At 44.4% G+C, this 20,038-nt stretch overlaps 1 protein-coding gene across 3 annotated transcripts in view; it reads left to right on the top strand.

Annotated features, from left to right (window-relative positions):
* MYH9 (myosin heavy chain 9) overlaps window positions 1–20,038 on the top strand; it is a 96,784-nt gene that overhangs the window by 37,758 nt on the left and 38,988 nt on the right. For all 3 annotated transcript variants that reach the window (XM_037880711.2, XM_043542696.1, XM_043542697.1), the window contains 9 exons: window positions 1,963–1,990; window positions 2,870–2,963; window positions 9,264–9,356; window positions 10,121–10,184; window positions 10,890–10,988; window positions 12,776–12,919; window positions 14,949–15,044; window positions 17,449–17,567; window positions 19,097–19,249. In XM_037880711.2, the coding sequence (XP_037736639.1) occupies window positions 1,963–1,990; window positions 2,870–2,963; window positions 9,264–9,356; window positions 10,121–10,184; window positions 10,890–10,988; window positions 12,776–12,919; window positions 14,949–15,044; window positions 17,449–17,567; window positions 19,097–19,249 (890 nt within the window). The remainder of the gene's footprint in view (window positions 1–1,962; window positions 1,991–2,869; window positions 2,964–9,263; window positions 9,357–10,120; window positions 10,185–10,889; window positions 10,989–12,775; window positions 12,920–14,948; window positions 15,045–17,448; window positions 17,568–19,096; window positions 19,250–20,038) is intronic.

Raw genomic sequence — 20,038 nt, 5'->3', positions numbered from 1 at the left:
AAACTTAGAGCTCAGTCTGTTTATCTTGCAAAAAGAAAATTGAGAGATGACTTGATTACAGTGTACAAGGGGAGAAAATACTAGGTACTGCAGAGCACTTTAGTTTGCTTGAGGAAAGGCATAACAAGAACAAATGTCTGGAAGCCGAAGCCAGACAAATTAGAAATAAAGGCACAAATTTAACAGGTTGTTTAACCATTGGAACATATATCAGAATCCACAAATTTCCCTCCATTTCTTGATATCTTCAAATCAAGACTGGATGTCTTTCTGGAAGCTTTAGTCAAAAAGTTATTGGGCTAAATATATGGGTAACAGGGTGAAACAGAATGGCCTGTAATACAAAGGTAAGACTAGATCTAATAATCCCTTCTGCTTTTAACTTCTATGAACTCTGATAAATTCAGAGCATCTGAAAGTCTCCGCACATCATGCTCAGACTTGGTTGGCAGCTAAATTTTTGAAGATTCAGTCTGCACAGAGCATAGTACATCCCCATAGCTCCCATGCGAAACCAGACTTCACAGTAGCAATGCTGTCCCCACAGTAACTGAGCATCTTCCATTCCTGGATTAGGACTCTCCCTGCAATTGCTGCTGCTGGCTACTAGGAGCCAGCATAGCACTGGGCTCCAACTGAGCATGGAAACTCTCTATCCTGTGCTCTGTCTACCCCTACTGATACCCAGCCAACATGGAGGAGGAAGCTACCTGAATGAGGAACAGGGGAGGGGAAAGTGATTAAATACTGGGTAGTGAAGGGGAAAAAGAAAGCATAGGAGCTGGGGGAGGGGGGAAGGGAAAGGGGGCAGGGTGGGTGGAGACAGGAATGGGGTGGAGGGGGAAGATAATAGGAAGTGGATATGGGGACAGGAATGGTAGGAGCCATGTAAGGGGAGGATAGGACTAGTAGGGATGCAGGGGGGACCTTGAACAGGAGCCAGGGAAGGAAGGTGGAAACTGTGGGTGGGGGAGAGGAAAGGGAAGAGGCTGGGACATAGGAGTGTTTGTGAAGATAAATTCACTAATGTTTTTAAAAATCTAAGATGTTATGACAGCACCATAGTAAAGCCTATGCAGAAACTAATAGTTGTGTATTCGATGCAGGGTTTGGATGGTGCGCAGTAAATAATACATGCGGCCACATATTGAAATGTTAAATAGTTACCCATTCAGTGAGCACCATCCATTCTGCACTGAATGAGGGTGGGTGGGGGTGGGTGTGTGTGTGTGTTGGTGGGGTGGAGAGGAGAGGAGAAGGAGAGATGAGAGGATGGTGTTTGTTCATGTAATTGAATACTCACAGTACATATACACAAGGGATCCAAATTTGGGTTTATGGTCAACCTTAATTCTGGTACTTCCTGTATTTGACATTGCAACCTTAATGTTCTTTTAATGCGGTGGGTTTTATGTGTAAGTACAGTGCCCCAGTCCTGAACTTGCCACATAAGAAATGGCTAAAGCAAAAACCTTGAGCCACTTTTTTCACCCTAGCATCCCCATCACAGCTAAAGCTGTAGTCAATGCTTAGGCCTCCCTTGCTTTAAAGGATAGGTCAATGTCCGTAATCGCCTTGTGGCAGGATTGGAGTTGCAGGGCCTATTCTGCATTTGGAAGCAAATAGTTCAGGAGGCACAGGAACAAATCAGGAGTAGGGGTTCTATTCACACTCTGGAAAAAGCAAAATAACAATTACCTTGTTCTGTGCTGAACTACAGATACATCTGGACAGGTAAAACTAGAATGATGGTGCTACCTTTAGGATTTAGGGAGAGGGGAGGAACTATGCCAAGATTTAGAGGTGACTGGTCATACTTCTGAAGACGCTTGCATGAGGATGCTTAGTGGCTTCTGCTCTCCATGTTTTGGGGAGTGCCAGCATACCCTCTGAATTTAATAGCTTTTGTAGTGGAGGCAGAAGTGAGTTTTGGCCTCTCTGATTCTGTTTCTTTTATTTCAGATCGAGAGGATCAGTCCATTCTGTGCACGTGAGTGTTTACATTCTTCAGCTTGTATTGCTGTCAGCTCTTGTTAAAATCCTGCTGGAGGGCTTAATTGGGGGTTTACTGGAGTCAGTATGTCACATGATACTGTAGAGACTAGAACATTTTGCCTGTTTTAAATACTACCATTAGCAACCCTTCCCTGCCCACATCTCACCTCTTTCTGTACAAGGATTGTCTCTGGCATGAAGGAGCAGGAAATGGGCGATCTTAAGGTGACTGCCTAGTGGAGATGTTACTTTATTGATGCTTGGAAAGGACTTTGGAAGAACTGGGGTAGCAGTGGTGTATATACAGTCAACAGCCATGTGCTCTCATTCATGCTATCTAGGCTGAGGTTGTAGGGAATAATGTGCCTATTCAACACTGCAGTTTCCTCTGCTGAGCCTGAAAGTAAGACTGATCCCCCAAACCCTGTTAATTTCTGGTTCTGAAGGAGTTAACTACAGCTCTTTTGCTTAGGGAAATTCCTTTTAAGTAATTCACTTAATTGCCTTTGTGTCCTGTCCCGTGGTTCTCTTCTCCCCCCTCCTCCCCTCCCCCCCATTATTCCTCAACCACTTGCATGTGAAGGCTGCCAAGTGACTGGAAAATTACCTTTATTCTTTCCTTCCCCGCCCCTCCTACCCCCAAAGTCACGAGAAACTGGCTGAGCAATAGGACTAGAGCACAATACTGGTTGCTCTACTGTTCACTTAATGTGTTCAGGTTCTCTGTTAAGGCAGGTATCTCAAAAAGCAATGTTTAATGGCAAGAATACAACTAAAAGCACTGTGGTCAGCTGACAAGCATGTTGGGTTTAAAAAGGTGAATGCGTTTTCCCCCATCTTGTTCTTGAATGAATCCCAGGCTCTGTCTTTGCAGAGGTGAATCAGGAGCTGGTAAGACAGAGAACACCAAGAAGGTCATTCAATATTTGGCTCATGTTGCTTCCTCACACAAGAGTAAAAAAGACCAGGTAAGTGCCTGTGTTCACTACAAGGATGCTGCACTGTCATGCTGAGCACCTACAAGCTATGGTACGCTAGGAGATACCTTGGCTAATACTGGCTGAATAAAACACTAGGTACCAACTTGTGCATAGGGGAGTGAGGAGACCATGAACTATGGAGCCATGACAATTTTGTGTGTAGCTTTAAAAACCTCACAAGTCAGGGGCCGCCATTCTACCTCATAATTCCATTGACTTCAGTGGAGATACAGCAGTTTTTCAGAGTGTTTTGGTTTCATAGGTGGATGTGTTTAGGGGCACAGTTTACAAACCATCACGTATTGGTCTTCTGACTCGTTCGTATAATTTGTGACCAATCCAAGCAACTTAAGTGACCCACTCCCTGGAGATGTGGTCTCCTCCTTTATTCTACTCTCCTGTATCTTGGGGCTGGTTGTGAAATCTGTTCTATAAGCAGTCTCTCCAATTTGGAGAGGTTCATAGATATGAGCTGAAGACTTGACTGAAACTATAACAACTTTTAAATGGGTGAAAAGTATCTAAATACATTAGAACAAGGGGTCTTTGCAGTTGTCTCACTTATATTTTTTTCCCCTCCCTCTCCCCTTGATGGATTATGACCGAACTCATCAGTTGTATCCTCTTAGGTGAGCTGCACGTTTACTGCACGTTCTGCACCAGGAATGCATTTTGTCCCATTGTGTGACTTGAGCACCTTTTCACTTCACACCAGTGTCACTTTCTGCAGCTAGAACAGTCCCATAGACAACTCACAGTTCTGTTTTTATGATGCACAATAACCTTTTGTGAGATGCTGTCAATTAGAGATTGCAGTTATGTCAAGTTCACTCATCTAGTCTGCACTCAAGGTCTCTCTTGTAGAACTTCCCAAGTACACTGTAGAGAAACTGTTCCTTTATAGCGAAGGGGAGTTGAACTGAACCTGGCTTTCCTAGAACTGCATATAGAGCCTGTGGTGTGCATGGTGTTCCTAACCAGATGGAGTTGACTGGCTGTCTAGCCTTCCACCACAGCAAGTTAGCTGTGGGTGCAGTTGCTGGGAAAGGTCAGGAAGCTGCTGCCCTGAGTGTACTGGATGTTCCAACACAATGAGCTTGTTAGCCAGAGTTACACACATGGGAAATGCAGTTAACTTCTGAGCTTTATAACAAAACCCAGATGCCAAGCGCATCTTCAATATCTTTATGTAGAAACCTCTTCTTAGAAACTTAACAATAGCCATGCTGTGTTTGTGTATAGGGTATATGAAAAGGATACTCTCTGCATGCAGATGTGTATGTCTGTGTAAGCACACTGTTCTAATGAGTGGCTTCTGGAATCAAAACAAAAACATAGCCTTCCATGTGCCAGACTTCGAGATATACAAAAGCTTTTGCCATGGCCTGTCAGTAGCTGTATTTAGAAACATTTTGCTTTTATATTTTTTTTTTCTTGGAATGTGTATGTTTGCGGGGGGGGGAAGGGAAAGGATCATGGGATTGGGAGTTAAGCATTCTTCTGCTGCTTATTCTCAAGTGAAACTTCAGTCATCTAAGCAGACCAAGGATCTGGTTACGGTATAAACCAGCCTTTAGCTGGGCTTAACACATGACTTCTCCTGAGTTCAAGCTCCATTTGGAAGATTCTCTTAAGGAATCCTGCAGCTCACTTTTAACTCTGGTGGCTCCATGTTGGTTACCAGCCTTACCAATGGGGATTAGAACTATTCAGGTTCCTTAATGTTAGATGGTAATGAGTCCTCTCTGCAGCCCTGCTGACCTTCACACTCCCTAGGCCTGACTCCAGATTCCAACTCTGTCTACAGATTAGTATAGTAACTTCTGAGACATCTGTTCACCTATCACGGGGTGGGCAAATTTTTGGCCTGAGGGCCACATCTGGGTAGGGAAATTGTATGGTGGGCCATGCATGCTCACAAAATTGGGGTTGAGGGCTTTGGTTGGGGAGGGGCGATCTCTGGGGTGGGGCCAGAAATGTGGAGTTCAGGGTGCAGGAGGGGACTCTGGGCTGGGGCAGGGGGTTGGGGTGAGGGCTCAGGTTGGGGGTGCAGGCTTTGGGGTGGGGCTGGGGATGAGGGGATTGGGGTGCAGGAGGGTGTTATGGACTGAGATCAAGGGGGTGGGAGGGGGATCAGGGCTGGGGTTGGGGCGCAGGCTCCAGGCAGCGCTTACCTGAAGCAGCCGCATGTATCTCCTCCGGCTTCTACACAGCAGTGCGGCCAGGTGCCTCTGCACGCTGCCCCATCTGCTGCTGCCACCCCTGCAGGTCCCGCTGGCCGCAGTTCCCAGCCAGTGGGAGCTGCGGGGGCGGCGCTTGGGCTGGGGGCCGTGCATGGAGCCTCCTGGCTGCCCCTAAACGTAGGAGCCAGAAGGGGGACGTGCCACTGCTTCTGGGAACTGTGTGGTGCGACGCTACACACGTGCCAAGTGGCCCCAAGCCCTGCTCCTCAGCTGGAGCGTCAGAGTGGGGCAAGCCCCAGACTCCACTCCCCAGCAGGAACGTGAGGGATCAATTAAATCTTCTGGCAGGCTGGATGTGGGCCGTAGTTTGCCCACCCTGACCTATCACTACCCAAGGGAACAAGTCTACAGACTCTGCTTGTGCTAACCCCCAAGGCTACTAGATTAGGCCCCACTGCTGGCACCATTAGATTGAGGATGTAGCATGAATCTTTATCTCCTGCATGGGCAGTGCAATACAGTAATGGGGTGACATTTGGTAGCCTAGAGCCTTTTGCATTTCTGGTATCTTTTGGTCAAGAGATTAAATTTACAACTCAAGTCTCTGCTTTCCTACTTTTTCAAACAAAAATAGCTTTTCTAAAGCCCTTCTCTCAGCTGCAGTTGGGGGGGACGGGACACGACCCTTTCCTCCAATTTCTATTGAGCTGCAAAGATTCTAAAGCAATGATTAATGTTTTAGGTGATTTCCCCCCCACCCCCCAAAAAAAGAAAAGAAAATCACTGCATTTATGGTGGTAAGTACTACTAGGCAGGGTGATGCTTCATTTAGGGCATACAGCATTCCATTAAAATCCCTGTTTTCACTTAATCAAATTGTGTATTGGGGAATGGGGCAGTTGAGTTGTGGTTGAAGCGTTCCATGTTTGCTGTCTACCTCGCTTCACCTGTTTCAAATCATAGGAGAGGAGAGTACTATTTTCAAAACTAAAGTTATAACTTTTTTGCAATCAGAAATGCAAATGCCATGTTGCAACTCTGGCAGTTTTTATCATGAGTGATGTGGTGCCTGGTGCTGTTTTCTTAAAGCTCCAGCTGCTGGAATCACGTTTCTTGAGAATCTTTTTTTTTTCCCCTATTTTTAAAGAAAGCTTGTAGCTCTCATGGCTGTAGAGAAAAGCTTGCCATTGTGAGCCGTAAAGGCTCAAAAACCAGAAAGAAAATAAGAAACCAAAACGTTTTTAAATTGAATGATTTTTAAGTTAATCTCCTGACTTTCTGGGTCTTTCCTCATGACTTTTATTTTTAAACAGGGGACTGGCAAGGTTCCTATTTTTTGCATATGGCTCTTCCTCTGGAAAGAATCTCTTCAACGTTGGGAGCATATGAGGAGGAATTCTGAGTTTTCAGTGGGCATCAAAGACATTGGTGACTTAAACTGATATGCAGTCATGGAGAGAGGGGGTGCTAAGGACCCAGCTGCACATTCCCACTGTGAGCTAGCAGACCTAGAAGCTGGTACTGCAACAGTTTGCATGAGAGGAAGGGGGATGTTGTATCCATCTCAAATGCACACAGAATCTTTTTTTAAAATTCTTTAAAAATCAGCTCAGGACCTGCAGCTACAGGTGCAGAAAGGTTGGCAGTGTCTTAATTACAGGATCTCAGCAGTTCCTGCTGAATTCTGCACATTGTAAGGTTTTGTAGTTTAGAAAAAAGTTTATTTTTGTATTGGAAAGATAGTCCTAAGTATGCGGCTGCTTCTACCTTGCTAATGAGCCATGCAAAAAGTCTTCAGTCAAACAATGGCTGCAGAGGTGTGAATGCTCCCTCCTATGAGGTATGACCTGAAACCCTACATGGGCTACTTAAATACCAACATACAAGCACTCTTTTTTTCTGCTTAAAACTAATGCTAAGTCAATGTTCAGGTTACATATTTAAACGTCAGTGAGGAAAGGAGCTAATGCTTTCTCGGTAACGTTAACCTTGTAATCAGATGCAGCATTATAGTAGTATACTGAGATTGTGCTTCTGCAAAGGATTTGGTATTCCTGCTGCACTGCAACACTCTACTGAGCTGGTTCCCATGATCCATCTCTGATTTGATTAACTTTAGCCTTTCCCCTCTTCCTCTCACCCTCTGCACCCCCCCCACCCAACCCCCACTTACCACTGTGACCTTCTACATGCCTTGTACTACTGTGGGTCTCCTTACCCGCTAGATCCTGCTATCCTAACCCTCCCTTTCTCCTTGCTTCTGGCTCCACCAACTTCCATGTGTCACTAATTGCACCCTTCATTCCTGAGGTTAAAAAACATGAAGGAATTAACTTGCCCACAATACACATGTTGCTGTGAGACTCTTCACTGTCACTCTCCAGTTCTTGTGTAGCTAAATTTGGCCTTGCCAGTTTGATATTTTTATCTGAATAATTAAATATATTTAATGCCAAAGTCTAAGTGCTGTTTTTCTTCTGAATAGTCTTTTGATCTTTCCTTAGTCCTGCAGTGAAGTTGTAATGTTAAATTTGTGACATCATTCATTTCCATAGCAACAGATTGCAGTCTTAAACAGGATTAGGACTGCACTGCAGGATCACTCAGACAGGATGGGAACTGTTGGAGAGTAGGCGTGGGCGTTGCAGCTCACACATGTCAGAATAGCAGGAGAAATGCAAAATTACTGACAGACTTTTTATAGCAAGTTTGAGGTTTTCTTCTCCGCACAGCCAAGTGTGACCTTATGGGATGGATGGCTGCTATCCCAGCCTGTTCCTTCCTGAAATTAAACATCATCTTATACGCACTTGTGACAAAGTGAATAAAAACTTAGTTGTGGCTGTCTCTTCTGTGTGTAACTCTGCAGACTAATAGAAATGGTTGACTCCGTACTTTAGGCTTGTAAAGGAGCGTTGTAACCTGAACGCAGCAATAAGAAGTAGAAATGCCAGGGTTCTAATTCCAGGTTTTAACCTTGGGCAAGTCACTTCATAGCTCTACCTCATTTTTACCATCATTAATGGGGCTAATATTTATTTTATCCACCGCTAGAGGCAACATGAGGATTGACTAATGTTTGTAAATGCACTTTGAGAATTAAAGGAGCTGTAAAAGTACTTTGTCATGTAAACACACCCTCTGCAATCTGATTTCTGGGATTGGCATTCATGGGCAAAACTGTTGGGCTCTATTCCCATGCATCAGGAAGTCCGGAAGACTTAGTCTCCATTACTAAAAGGAGAAACCTTAACCCAGTTGTCAATTTCGATATCCGGGATGGAGTGTTTTTTGCCTATGGCTAATTTTGAAATACCTAGGACTCCCTACTTCCAGCACAGAGAAGGGACAGTCAGTTCAAGTAACCACCTACAGACTTCTGGAAAACGTGTGTATGCTCCAGAGATTGAGTACTTAGTAGGGACAGCAATTCTGGCTGGTCTCTCCACCCCAGAACTCTGCCTATGGAGAGGAGGAGTGTGTGGAAGTGGAAGACAGTGGATAAAACAGTTTGACTCAAATACCAGTAGTTGCCTTTTGTTACATCCCCACAGAGAAGGCTTTTGCTGGTCTGTGTAGAGATGAGAGCCCCAGTGCAAGCAGAGATTATTGTCCCCAAAATGATTTGTGATTCTGATAATCTATTACTGGTGAGCTCATCCTGTGCAGAATCCAGGGCTCCCTCCCAACTGAAAGCCAGGTTTGTTTTATTCTTCCACCTGGGAAGTAGGATGCTGCTGGGATGTGGATGTGATCTGGGGGAAGAACTTTCCATTCTCATTGCTCCCAGAAAGCCTGTGGGATGTGCCTTAGGCAAGACACTTATAGGACTGTCTACTGGTAACTGAAATCCAGCACCAGAAGCGGGGAATATTGCACTGATGCTGACTGGCTGGGGAGGAGAAAATATTTCTACATACTGAAATGAACTCTGTCTTGCCGAAAGAAGAATCCGTGGCACCCTAAAATGTTTGTTTAGGGGAATATCGCCAAAGATCTAATGTGGCTTCTCTACATAGATGCTAGCTGATGAGATGAAACGTGGACCCTCTAGGTGAAGGTGTTAAAAGCTGCTGTCTTCATCCACTTTTGGTTTTCTGTCTAGGGAGAGCTTGAGAGGCAGTTGCTTCAGGCTAACCCTATCCTGGAGGCTTTTGGAAATGCCAAGACAGTGAAGAATGACAACTCCTCGAGATTTGTGAGTATTGTTATCCTGCATGAGTTCTGGTGTCCCCAGTGTTCCAGAGGGAGAAGCCACTAGTTGAATGAGTTGTGGGAGTCTTGTTTTACTTTCGTGTCTGATATGCAGTCTTGGGATGTTCTTTTCTGTAACTGGCTTCCCTTGAGTGAAACTGGGACACAGTTTTCACTTGTCAGTGAATTATCCATAAAGTACTGATGGGATTGAGTACCTGGTGTGCAAGATATTGAACCTTTGCCAGGACTCCCTGTGCCATTGTTTGTCTGTCAAATTCATTTTTCTCCCAAGGAGAGATTAGTGTCCCATATTGGATTAATTCTGGAGGGCAGCAGAAAGCTTCTAAGGGCCGGGGAAGCTACACTTGAAACCAAATTGAAGTGTAAATGGTTGAAGAGGGGCTGAGCTGTGGTGGTGGTCAATCTAGAATGCTGTCTCTGCTTATGGCACCTGGAACTGAGGTGGAGGGGATCCACTTCAGAATGAAACTTAACATGTTTCCTGATGCCTAGGCAATCTGAAATTCGATCTAATTTGATGGCCCTTTGTCTCTCATAGGAGTAATTTATGGTGTCAAGGATGTTAAACTGCTCCATGATCAGCGAGTGTTGTGAGCTGGCTGGGCTTGTGGTCTGTTTAAAACTTGTCTTAGCTGGTAATTGTGTTGTTTGGAGCAGAAAGGCCTATACTGGGACCTCTACCATTTTGCTCTAGCTGTGATAGCATAAAGATAGCACTAATATTTCTGCTAACCTCTTTCTCAGGGCAAGTTCATAAGAATCAACTTTGATGTCAATGGCTACATTGTGGGAGCCAATATTGAGACTTGTATCCTTTCCACGGAGCCACTTAATGGAAATAAATTACAGGGTGTGGGGAGTGGGAACATGCATACCTAACTATCTACCTATATACAGCCAAATAGTGTCTGCTACCTCAACAGCAATGAAGTCAGAGGGATCCATAGACTTCTGTCAACACCTGTCATCTTAGGCTAAAGAGATCCCTGTTAAGATCTCTAGTTTCGTCTGCAAGTAAAAAGGGAATCTCTTATTTAAATGGTACAGCATTTCAGAACCTATGCTGGGGTTAAGCAAGAATCCCTTCTGGATGAAATAATTCTAATGTTATGGGATAGAAGTGGCATTTTAAGCTGTGATATGCTGAGTAGACTTGGGATTCCATGACCCTTTCATCTTTTAACCAGGGAAAATGAGGACTGTGGCAAGTGTCTTCCCCCCTTTTTATTCACAACTCAGTCTTGCATACTGGTCCTACCCTTGGAATGAGGATTAACTCAGGAGTCCAGGAAGTACATCTTAAACTTAATCAGCCACTGAGGTTGTTGAAGGGTGGGTTGCTGTCAGCCTATGGCACTACCCGAAACTTTGAAAGGGCAATGCAGAGCACTAAGCTGCCTGTCACGCCAACCAATTCGAAGGGCACTGACACCAAACAGAACTTCTTTCCTCAGGTGAGAGTGGAATGGGAAGTTACTTGTTAGTCTCTCTGTTGTTCCTTTACTCTGTAAAGATCTCTTGGAGAAATCACGTGCAATCCGTCAAGCCAAAGACGAGCGAACCTTCCATATCTTCTACTATCTATTGTCTGGAGCAGGGGAGCACCTGAAAAGTGAGTACCTTGTGCTGTAACTAGGGTCCCTTTCCCCTAACTGCCAAATTGTTCCACACGCTTGCAGTCTAGGCCCTATTATTTCCCCTCTTCCAAAGCCTGGAACTGCCTCCCACTGTTTTCTGACCAGGACCTCTCCTTTCAATCATCTCCTTAAAACTTTTTTTTCCTTCCTGAATTGGTACCCCTGCCAGTGATGTCTCCACACCCTTCCTTATCTGAACTATTGTCCCATGTTTAGTCTGCTCTAATAGAGTGCAAGTTCTTCAGGGCAGGAACAATCTTCTTATAAACTTGGCAATTAACAAAATACAGAATAACATTTGGCACCTATGCAGCACTAGGTGTGCCTGTGCTCTGTTAGCATAACACCTCAAGATCTCAATCTAACCTTCCTGTTAAGTAAGCAGTTTAAACTCACACCGTGGGAGAGGGCAGACAGACTGGAGAGGTGGGGGGCAGGGAGAGAACTCACTTCATAACCATCTGCACAGCATTAATGGCAGAACATACTGTTCCCAGAGCTGGGTGGTGAACTCCATAACTGATTTGAAACAAACAGGATACCTGAAAGTGGACACACTTGCAGGGCAGTCTCTGCTTCTAATGGAAGTAGGATCCAAGAACCGCTGGGGCTGCTTTGGCAGTGTGCCAAGGGGGGTGGGATGGAGGAAAGAAAAAAGTCTGGGCAGAAGAGTGTTCTGAGCTGTAACTACAGAAATGCTGCTACAAGAAAAACGTAAGACAACTGATCTAAACCTAAACCCTGGTTCACTCAGCAAGACTGTTTTCACTTGCTGGGGACAGGAAAAGAACTGAGGGGCAGATCTTTAAAGGTAATCAGGCACCTAACCTGCTTAGGTGCTTTTGAAAAATCTCACTAGGCGTCTATATGCATCTTTAGGCTCCTGAATACCTCTGAAAATCTGACCCTGAGGCTTTAGTGCAGAGGTCCCCAAAGTATAGGGTGTGCCCCCCTAAAGGGGCATGGAGGAACATTATGGGGGCGGGGATACAGTGAGGCCCAGGCCAGCCCTGCCCCCCACCAGGGTGGGGAGGGAATGCCACCCATCCCCTCCCTGCCCCAACTCTGCTCCGGTCCTGCCTGCAGTGACATCCCCGGCTCCCAGCCCTGCACCTGTCCCCATCCCCAGCCTCAGCACTGCTTCGTTCCTGGCCCTGCGCCAGCCCTGGCCACTGGCTATGGCTACATTACATTTCTGGCCTTGGGCCAAGGCTGGGGGAAAGGCCCCCACCTGCTGGCCCTTCCACCCCAGTCTTGACCCCTGGCCATGGCTCCCTTCTTGGCCCCAGACCCACCCCCAGATGCAGCTCCAGCCTCAGCCCCCTTACCCCGCCTGTTCCCCTCTCTTCCCCCTCCTCCCCCAAGCCATGGCCTAGTGGCAGGAGGGGCATGCACATGGGTAAGGGGGGCATGGCCCGCCAAAGTTTGGGGACTGCTGTTTTAGTGAAAGAGGCCAGAAAAACAAAAGCTGTCTTGTCTTTGTCTCTGCTGGATATTTTTGTCTTCCATGCTGATGATTTGGCGGGGGTGAGAGGGGAGATGTTTGGGAGTGTTGTTTTTTAAGGAAGCTGAAACTGGCAAATGTCGTGAAAATCAAGACTGCAGGTGATTATAACTGACTTTCTTAGAAGCGTGTACAAAGGAGGTAATTCATTTTTTGGTAGATCTGGGAAAGCGTACATTCTTAACTGCCTAAAATAATGCTAGCTTGTTCCCTATAATGAAGGCTACAATAATTCCTTGTCTGTTCCTCCCCCTTAAGCTGATCTGCTGTTGGAGCCTTACAACAAGTACAGATTCCTTTCAAATGGGCATGTTACGATCCCGGGTCAGCAAGACAAGGATATGTTTCAGGAGACCATGGAGGCAATGAAAATCATGAGCATCCCAGATGAGGAGCAGATAGGTATGGATCCGGTGAAAGGCTTGGAAATGCATGGGAAAGGGTTAAAAAGAATGGAACAGTCTGGTCCTATTCAAAACACATGAGGGGAAGGCAGCCTCTAGTATACCAATTACACAAGTCAATTAGTGATATCTGAGAAGCAAGCTGGCTGCTGGTGGTATGGGAGTGGCCCATCTCAAAATTCACGAGCATAACTTCAGCTAGTGCAGAATGCAGCAGGTCACTGTACACAAACTGCCATGTCCCATGCTTGCCCCAATCTGTTGGAGTGCTATACATAGTGCTTATCTGTAAAACCCTCATTGAGTTATCATATGGGTGCCTATCATGGTGTTATCTCTAGCATTTCCTCTTCTCTGCTGTCTGCCAGAGGCAAGACTTGGCCTTCTATGGGATGTACTGCAAGACATTTGTTCACTCTAGATTTCTCAATATGTGACTTGGGCCCATCGCCGTAGGGGTTTCTACTCCACCAGTGGTTGGAGTCACTTAGTTGTGAACAGTGGCACAAAGCAATGTACCTCTCTCCAGCTTACTGCACAGCTTGCTAACCAGAAAGTAATATTGTCCAACATCTAGATACCATAGTGATAGGCTTTTCTAAGGCACTTTCTGAAAGCGTTTTTTCCTCCGTCTACTTTCTAAAGACTGGCCAAAACTCCATTATTTTGTCTTCTCTCTAGAGTTTCAAACATCTCCATTTAGTATCCTTTGTTCATCTTAGACTAAGTCCTCCTCCAGTTCCGAAATCCCTCAAGGAGACTGGAACCAATGTGTGGGTGAAAAGACACCTCTGCATTGAGGTCTAGTTAGGGATTTGGCTACCTAATGTATGGCCAAAGAGATCTGATGTCCACTTCTTAAGTTATGCTGTAGGGCACATCTTTACTGGCAAATGGAAGTGGTTCCATTAGCTCATTTGCAGAGATGCATGGAATGCCATTTCCTCTCTGTTCCGGGTGTGAAATATGCTAAATGTTCTTTTAGGCTTATGAGAAACATACATATGGCAGCTGGTTGAACAGTACATTTGGTTTGAATGCAAAGTCTAAACACACTAACCATATTTTTAGTTGAGATAATATAAAAATAAGCTTTCTGTTTGAGTGCCAGGTCTCCAGATTCAGTCGCTGGGCTGTCAGATTTCATGCCATGTCAATGGGAGCATGTGTGCTACTTTACAGATATTATTTCAGGACTGGCAGGAGAGGCTTTAGAGTAGCAGCCGTGTTAGTCTGTATTCGCAAAAAGAAAAGGAGGACTTGTGGCACCTTAGAGACTAACCAATTTATTTGAGCATAAGCTTTCGTGAGCTACATGCATCCGATAAAGTGAGCTGTAGCTCACGAAAGCTTATGCTCAAATACATTTGTTAGTCTAAGGTGCCACAAGTACTCCTTTTCTTTTTGTAAAGGCTTTGTTCACTGTGGATGTGTTTACAGACATGCTGTAAACTACCTAGTGCTATAGTAGGTAGAGAGGGAGACCACTTGAAGAGGAAGTAGTGACCAGTTAGTAGCTAACTATTTAGTACCACTAACAAACTTACTGTCAGTGAGTCTTGAGATGAAGATGGCATCAGATCAACACTTTTCTCAGTATTCCGTATTGAAAATTCTCCCTCTGTTCTAGCATCTGACGCTGATTCTTTGAAGGGCTAAGGGGGTGCTTCAGTGTGTTGTCCACAGTGGTACAGGTACTTCAGTGGACATCATGATACCTGAAGTCTGCCACGCTACGTATGTTCCAACAAATGGAGACCTTATAGCACTTGTGCTAAGGAGGTGAAAGTGTGCTGGATGAAAAGAACAAAGACCTGCCCAACCTTAACTGGCTCACACCCTAATATAGGCATGGCTTTGCCCTTTCAATGATTACTGTTACACAGTGGAAATTTTCATCCTCTTAATCTGATGCCTGAGGTGATCAGGGAAAAAGTCAGTGCATGCTGCTCATACCTGCCTTACACGTGTTGCTAATATGCAATTTTAATTCTTTCTAAATCTGACCTTTCTTTGCTCTATAAAAGGTCTGCTGAGAGTGATCTCGGGTGTTCTTCAGCTTGGCAACATAGTCTTCAAGAAAGAGCGCAACACAGACCAAGCCTCTATGCCAGACAATACAGGTAACCACACCCACACAAACCACCAATACTTCTCCCTACAAGAGCTTCTTATCACACATGCAGGGGATAAGGGATCACCTTTGGAAAGTACAGAACTTTATAAAATGAGCCCAAGTTCTTTAACAAAACATAAACGTACAAATCATTTTATTCAGTGCCTAACTGCAGCCACCTTTGGGCAGGAATGTGGCAGTGTTCTTGTGCTGTTGGACAAGAAGTGAACATGGCAACTAGTTGAAACTGTGTGATGCTATTGCCACGTGACCTGAGTATTCACCTGTGGTCAGATGTATCAGAACACCTATAAAACCTATTCTCCGCCAAAATTATGCACCTTGCTCAAAGGATTTAAGGAAATATCCCTTCATAGTCTGTTTCCGTTAAAATTCTGCTTGATAAGGCTTGAATGGGCAGATCGGTGATAGGTAAATAGTACATGTACCTTAGCTACAGTGTTCTCTTTGTAAATAGCTGTAATTAGCACCCTGTTAGTGCATGCTTGGGAGACTTCTCTCCATTGCTCCATTTAAAAAGGGTAAATGGGATGAGGGATGACCTGGGTAATTATAGGCCTCTCAGCCTGACATCAGTCCTGGGCAAGATCATGGAGCAATTTGATTAATATGTGACTCTATTAATAAAGAATTAAGAGGGTAATATAATTAATGCCAATCAACATGGGTTTATGGAAAATAGATCCTGTCAAACTAACTTGATATCTTTTTGTGATGAGACTACAAGTTCTGGTAATAGTGTTGATGTAATATAGTTAGATTTCTGTAAGGCATTTGACTTGGTACTGCACGACACTTTGATTAAAAAAATTAGAACTATATAAAATTGACATGGCGCACATTAAATGGATGAAAACCTGGTAGGTCTGAATGTAATTGTAAAAAGAGAATCATCAAGTGGGTGCGTTTTCTAGTGGTGCCCCACAGGGATCTGTTCTTGACTCTACAGTACTTGACACCTTTTGTCAATGACTTAAAAAAAAACACAAAATCATCACTGATAGTTTGCATGTGTCCCAAAAATTAAGGGAGTGGTAATTAATGCAGACATTTCACTGATAGAGCAATCTGGATTGTTTGGTAAACTGGGCATGAGCAAACAATTTGCACTGTTGTATGGCTACATGTAAACATATACGTCTAGGAACAAAGAATGCAGGCCATACGTACAGGATGGTGGGGGCTCTATCCTGGGGAAACGGTGACTTTGAACAAGTTTTGGGGCTCGTGGTGGATAATCAGCTGAACATGAGTTCCCAGTGTGATGCCATGGCCAAAAGGGCTTATGTGATCCTAGGATGCATAAATGGGAATCTAGAGTAGAAGGGAGGTTATTTTACCTCTGTGTTTGCAACCACTCCTGGAATACTCTGTCCATTTCTGATCCTTACAATTCAAGAAGGATGTTGATAAATTGGAGAGGGTTCAGAGAAGAGCCAGGAGAATTATTAAAGGATTAGAAAACATGCATTAGAGCGATAGATTCAAGGAGCTCAATTTATTTAGCTTAACAAAGAGAAGGTTAAGGGGTGACTTGATTAGTCTATAAGTAACTACATGGTGAACAAATATTTAATAATGGGCTCTTCTAGCTAGCAAGAATGGTACAATATAATCCAATGGCTGAAGGTTGAAGCTAGACAAATTCAGACTTGAAATAAGGCATAAATGTAATAGTGAGAGTAATTAACCATTTGAACAATTTAGCAAGGGTTATGGTGCATTCTCCATCACTGACTACTTTTAAATCAAGATGGGATGTTTCTTTAATAAAAAAAAAAGAGCAGGAATTATTTGGGGAAGTTCTGTGGCCTATGTTATGTAGGATGTCAGACTAGATGATCATAATTCTGGACTTGGAATCGATGAATTATAGTAAGAGGCCAGTACGCAGGAGGCTTCTGAGGACCTTTAAAATATAGACTTTGGATTATACCTTCAACCATTCTGTCATAATTTAGCAAATCCACTTCAAATGGTTTCTCACACCAGATGAAACATTCTTACACTGATTACAGTTGCCTGAAGAGGCCATTCAGCCAGTGTAGATAGGCTTATTAGCTGGGATTCCTTTTATATATTTCAGCTACTTGAATGCACCCTCAAAATGGGTGCAGGCAGTTAACTTGATGGTGCCACTAGGCCAGTGGTCCTGTAATATCACCTAAAATTTACCATTGTGTTTCCTGAAGCAATTTAACACACTCCAGTGTTTTTAGATCTCTTCTTTGATTGTCTCGTTAACCTGTTCAGTTAAGAGCTATTCAATGCTGGTATTTGACTCTCTAAGGGATAGATTGCTGGGAATATCTTTCTCCTTTTGTCATTTCCCTGTGAAGCAAAAGGAGCATTAAGGTGAACATCTCTTTGCTTCCTCTTCTCCTTTCTAGCTGCTCAGAAAGTATCCCACCTTTTGGGTATCAATGTGACAGACTTCACCAGGGGAATCCTAAGCCCTCGTATCAAGGTGGGACGAGACTACGTCCAGAAAGCTCAGACTAAAGAGCAGGTATGTGTTCTGCAGAAGTAAGTGAGCCCTTGTAATAACATGGTACTAAGATTAATGTATGCACTAAAGACTTCCATAGCCTCAGACAGCATCTTAATTGACTCAGATATGTAAGCAATTGAGTGTGGAAACTGCTTTAGTTTTTGCTCCCGTGATCTACAATATATAGAAGGTTGTGGTGGTGGTGCAGAGTGAGGTAGCTCTTATTTCCCATGTATATTGACTGTGCGGCCTGTGATAAGGAAATATGAAAATGGCAGTTGGCTGTCTATAGGGAGTGAATTCCCTTTGGGGCTCTCAACGTCTTATCCAAAGCTGGCACATGGCAGTCAGCCTCTGTGGTAACTCCTTGTGGCCTGCCATGGCACTGTTCGCTCTGCCCCAGTTTCCTCCTGGGAAACTCCCTGGCAGTTGTCTCTCTGCATCACCTGGCAAGGCACCGGTAACCCATTTAGGTGATAGTCCCAAGTGCAACATAAACAAAAAGGGTCTTGTGCCCTCCTGGGCTCGGTTCTTTCCCATTCTCCTGCAGAGCTCTGGTTCTCAGGGCTTGCTCCCTCTTCCAGGGCCAGTTACAAGAGCAAGCCAGCTTTCCTGTTGCAACTATCCTCAGTCCCCCCTCTAGGCTGTCTGTTTGAGAGTTATCCTTTTCCAGAGCCTATTAGAGGAGTCGGCTACCCTTCTGCACCTCGTCTCTCCCAGATGAGTTCTCTCGGGCCTTCATAGATGCACCTAGCTGGGATGGGGCCAATGGGTAACAATTAAATGGAGCCATCTGTTCCCTAGCCCAGTAAAGGGCCAGTCAGCTTGTAACATGGCATTTCCTACACATTAGGTGCAAAGATAGTGATACTCATACTCACCCTCAGTGTTGACAATTGCCCTGTGTCTTCCCTGAGTGCAGAAATTTAGTTGTAAAATGGAGCAGACCATGCTAGGCCTTTATCTTGGCTATATGTGGCAATTGACCTAGAAACTGGCTGCCTCTGCCGAAGGGCTGTCAGGCCTGCACTCTGTGTAGTATCACTTCTCAACTTGCCCTGTGATGAACACGTGTGGTCTCTGTGTGCTATAAAAATGTCCTCTTTAGAAGTGAGGTGATGGGAAGGAAGGATACCAATCAGATTCTATAAATCACCCTTGACTGCCCTCCCATTTCAATATACAACTCTCTGCCTCTGATGTGGGAACTTGACCTTCCAGGAAGAGGGGCATTGAGAAAACAAGCTCCAGACTCAACAAATACCTATGGTTCCCTTATGGAACCCTGAAAAGTCACCATGGTACAGTCATTGACCTTTATGAGAGGACTAGACAGAATTTCCCCTTTGGAGTACCTGTAATTGGCTCCTGCCAGAGGCAAGATGCTGGAATTGGGACTTGGACTCTGATCCAGTATGGCAAGTCCTCCATTCATTATTGAGTCCCTCCTGTTCATCTGGAAGAGTCTGCAAAATGACTGACTTATTCACTAAGCCAGTCAGGTCAGTTTTGGATTACAATATAACTCTTGTTTCCTTCCTACTCAGGCTGACTTTGCCATCGAGGCACTGGCCAAAGCCACTTATGAGCGTATGTTCCGTTGGCTGGTGATGCGCATCAACAAGGCCTTGGATAAGACCAAAAGGCAGGGGGCATCCTTCATAGGAATCCTTGACATTGCCGGCTTTGAGATTTTTGAAGTAAGGAGGTATTCTGTTCCTGCATACAATGCAATATGTTCCTGTGCCCTTGCTCCTTGGCAGAATATCACTGAGGTCTGGGGAAAACAAGTCCAGTTCAGTCTTAAAAAGGGGCTAATGTTTTGAAATTGACTAAAAATGTTTCAGAACACTAAAGGATGATCTGTTGAAGTTTTTCCAAAAGATATGCTTTAGGAATTTTAGGAAAGTTCTATGGTCTGTTGTACAGGAGGTCAGACTGGATGATTACAATGATGGAATGAGAATAATCAGTGGGACACAGTAGTACCAGGATACAAAATGTATCGGAAGCACAGAACAGGTTATGCTGGTGTGGAAGTGGCACTATGTGAAAAAGCGTAGAATCAAATGGAGTAAAAATCTTAAATGAACCAAACTGTACCATAGAATCTCTATGGATAATTCCATTCTTGATTGATAAAAATATAGCAATAGGGAAATACTATCAACCACCTGACTAGGATGGTGATAGTGACTGAAATGCTCAGGGAGATTAGAGAGGCTATAAAATAAAAAACTCAATAATGAGGGATTTCAACTATCCCCATGTTGACTGCGTACATGGCACCTCAGGATGGGATACAGAGATAGTTTCTTGACACCTTAAATGACTGCTTCTTGAAGAAGCTAATGCTGGAACCCATAAGAGGAGAGGCAATTCTTGATTTAGTCCTAAGTAGAGCACAGGATCTGGTCCAAGAGGTGAATATAGCTGAATCACTTGGTTATCAGTTAGTGACCAAAACAAAATAAAATTTAACATCCGGG

The sequence above is a fragment of the Chelonia mydas genome, chromosome 1 (assembly GCF_015237465.2).
Source record: "Chelonia mydas isolate rCheMyd1 chromosome 1, rCheMyd1.pri.v2, whole genome shotgun sequence".
Classification (NCBI taxonomy): Eukaryota; Metazoa; Chordata; order Testudines; family Cheloniidae; genus Chelonia; species Chelonia mydas.
This window is presented reverse-complemented; position numbering and strand designations above follow the sequence as displayed.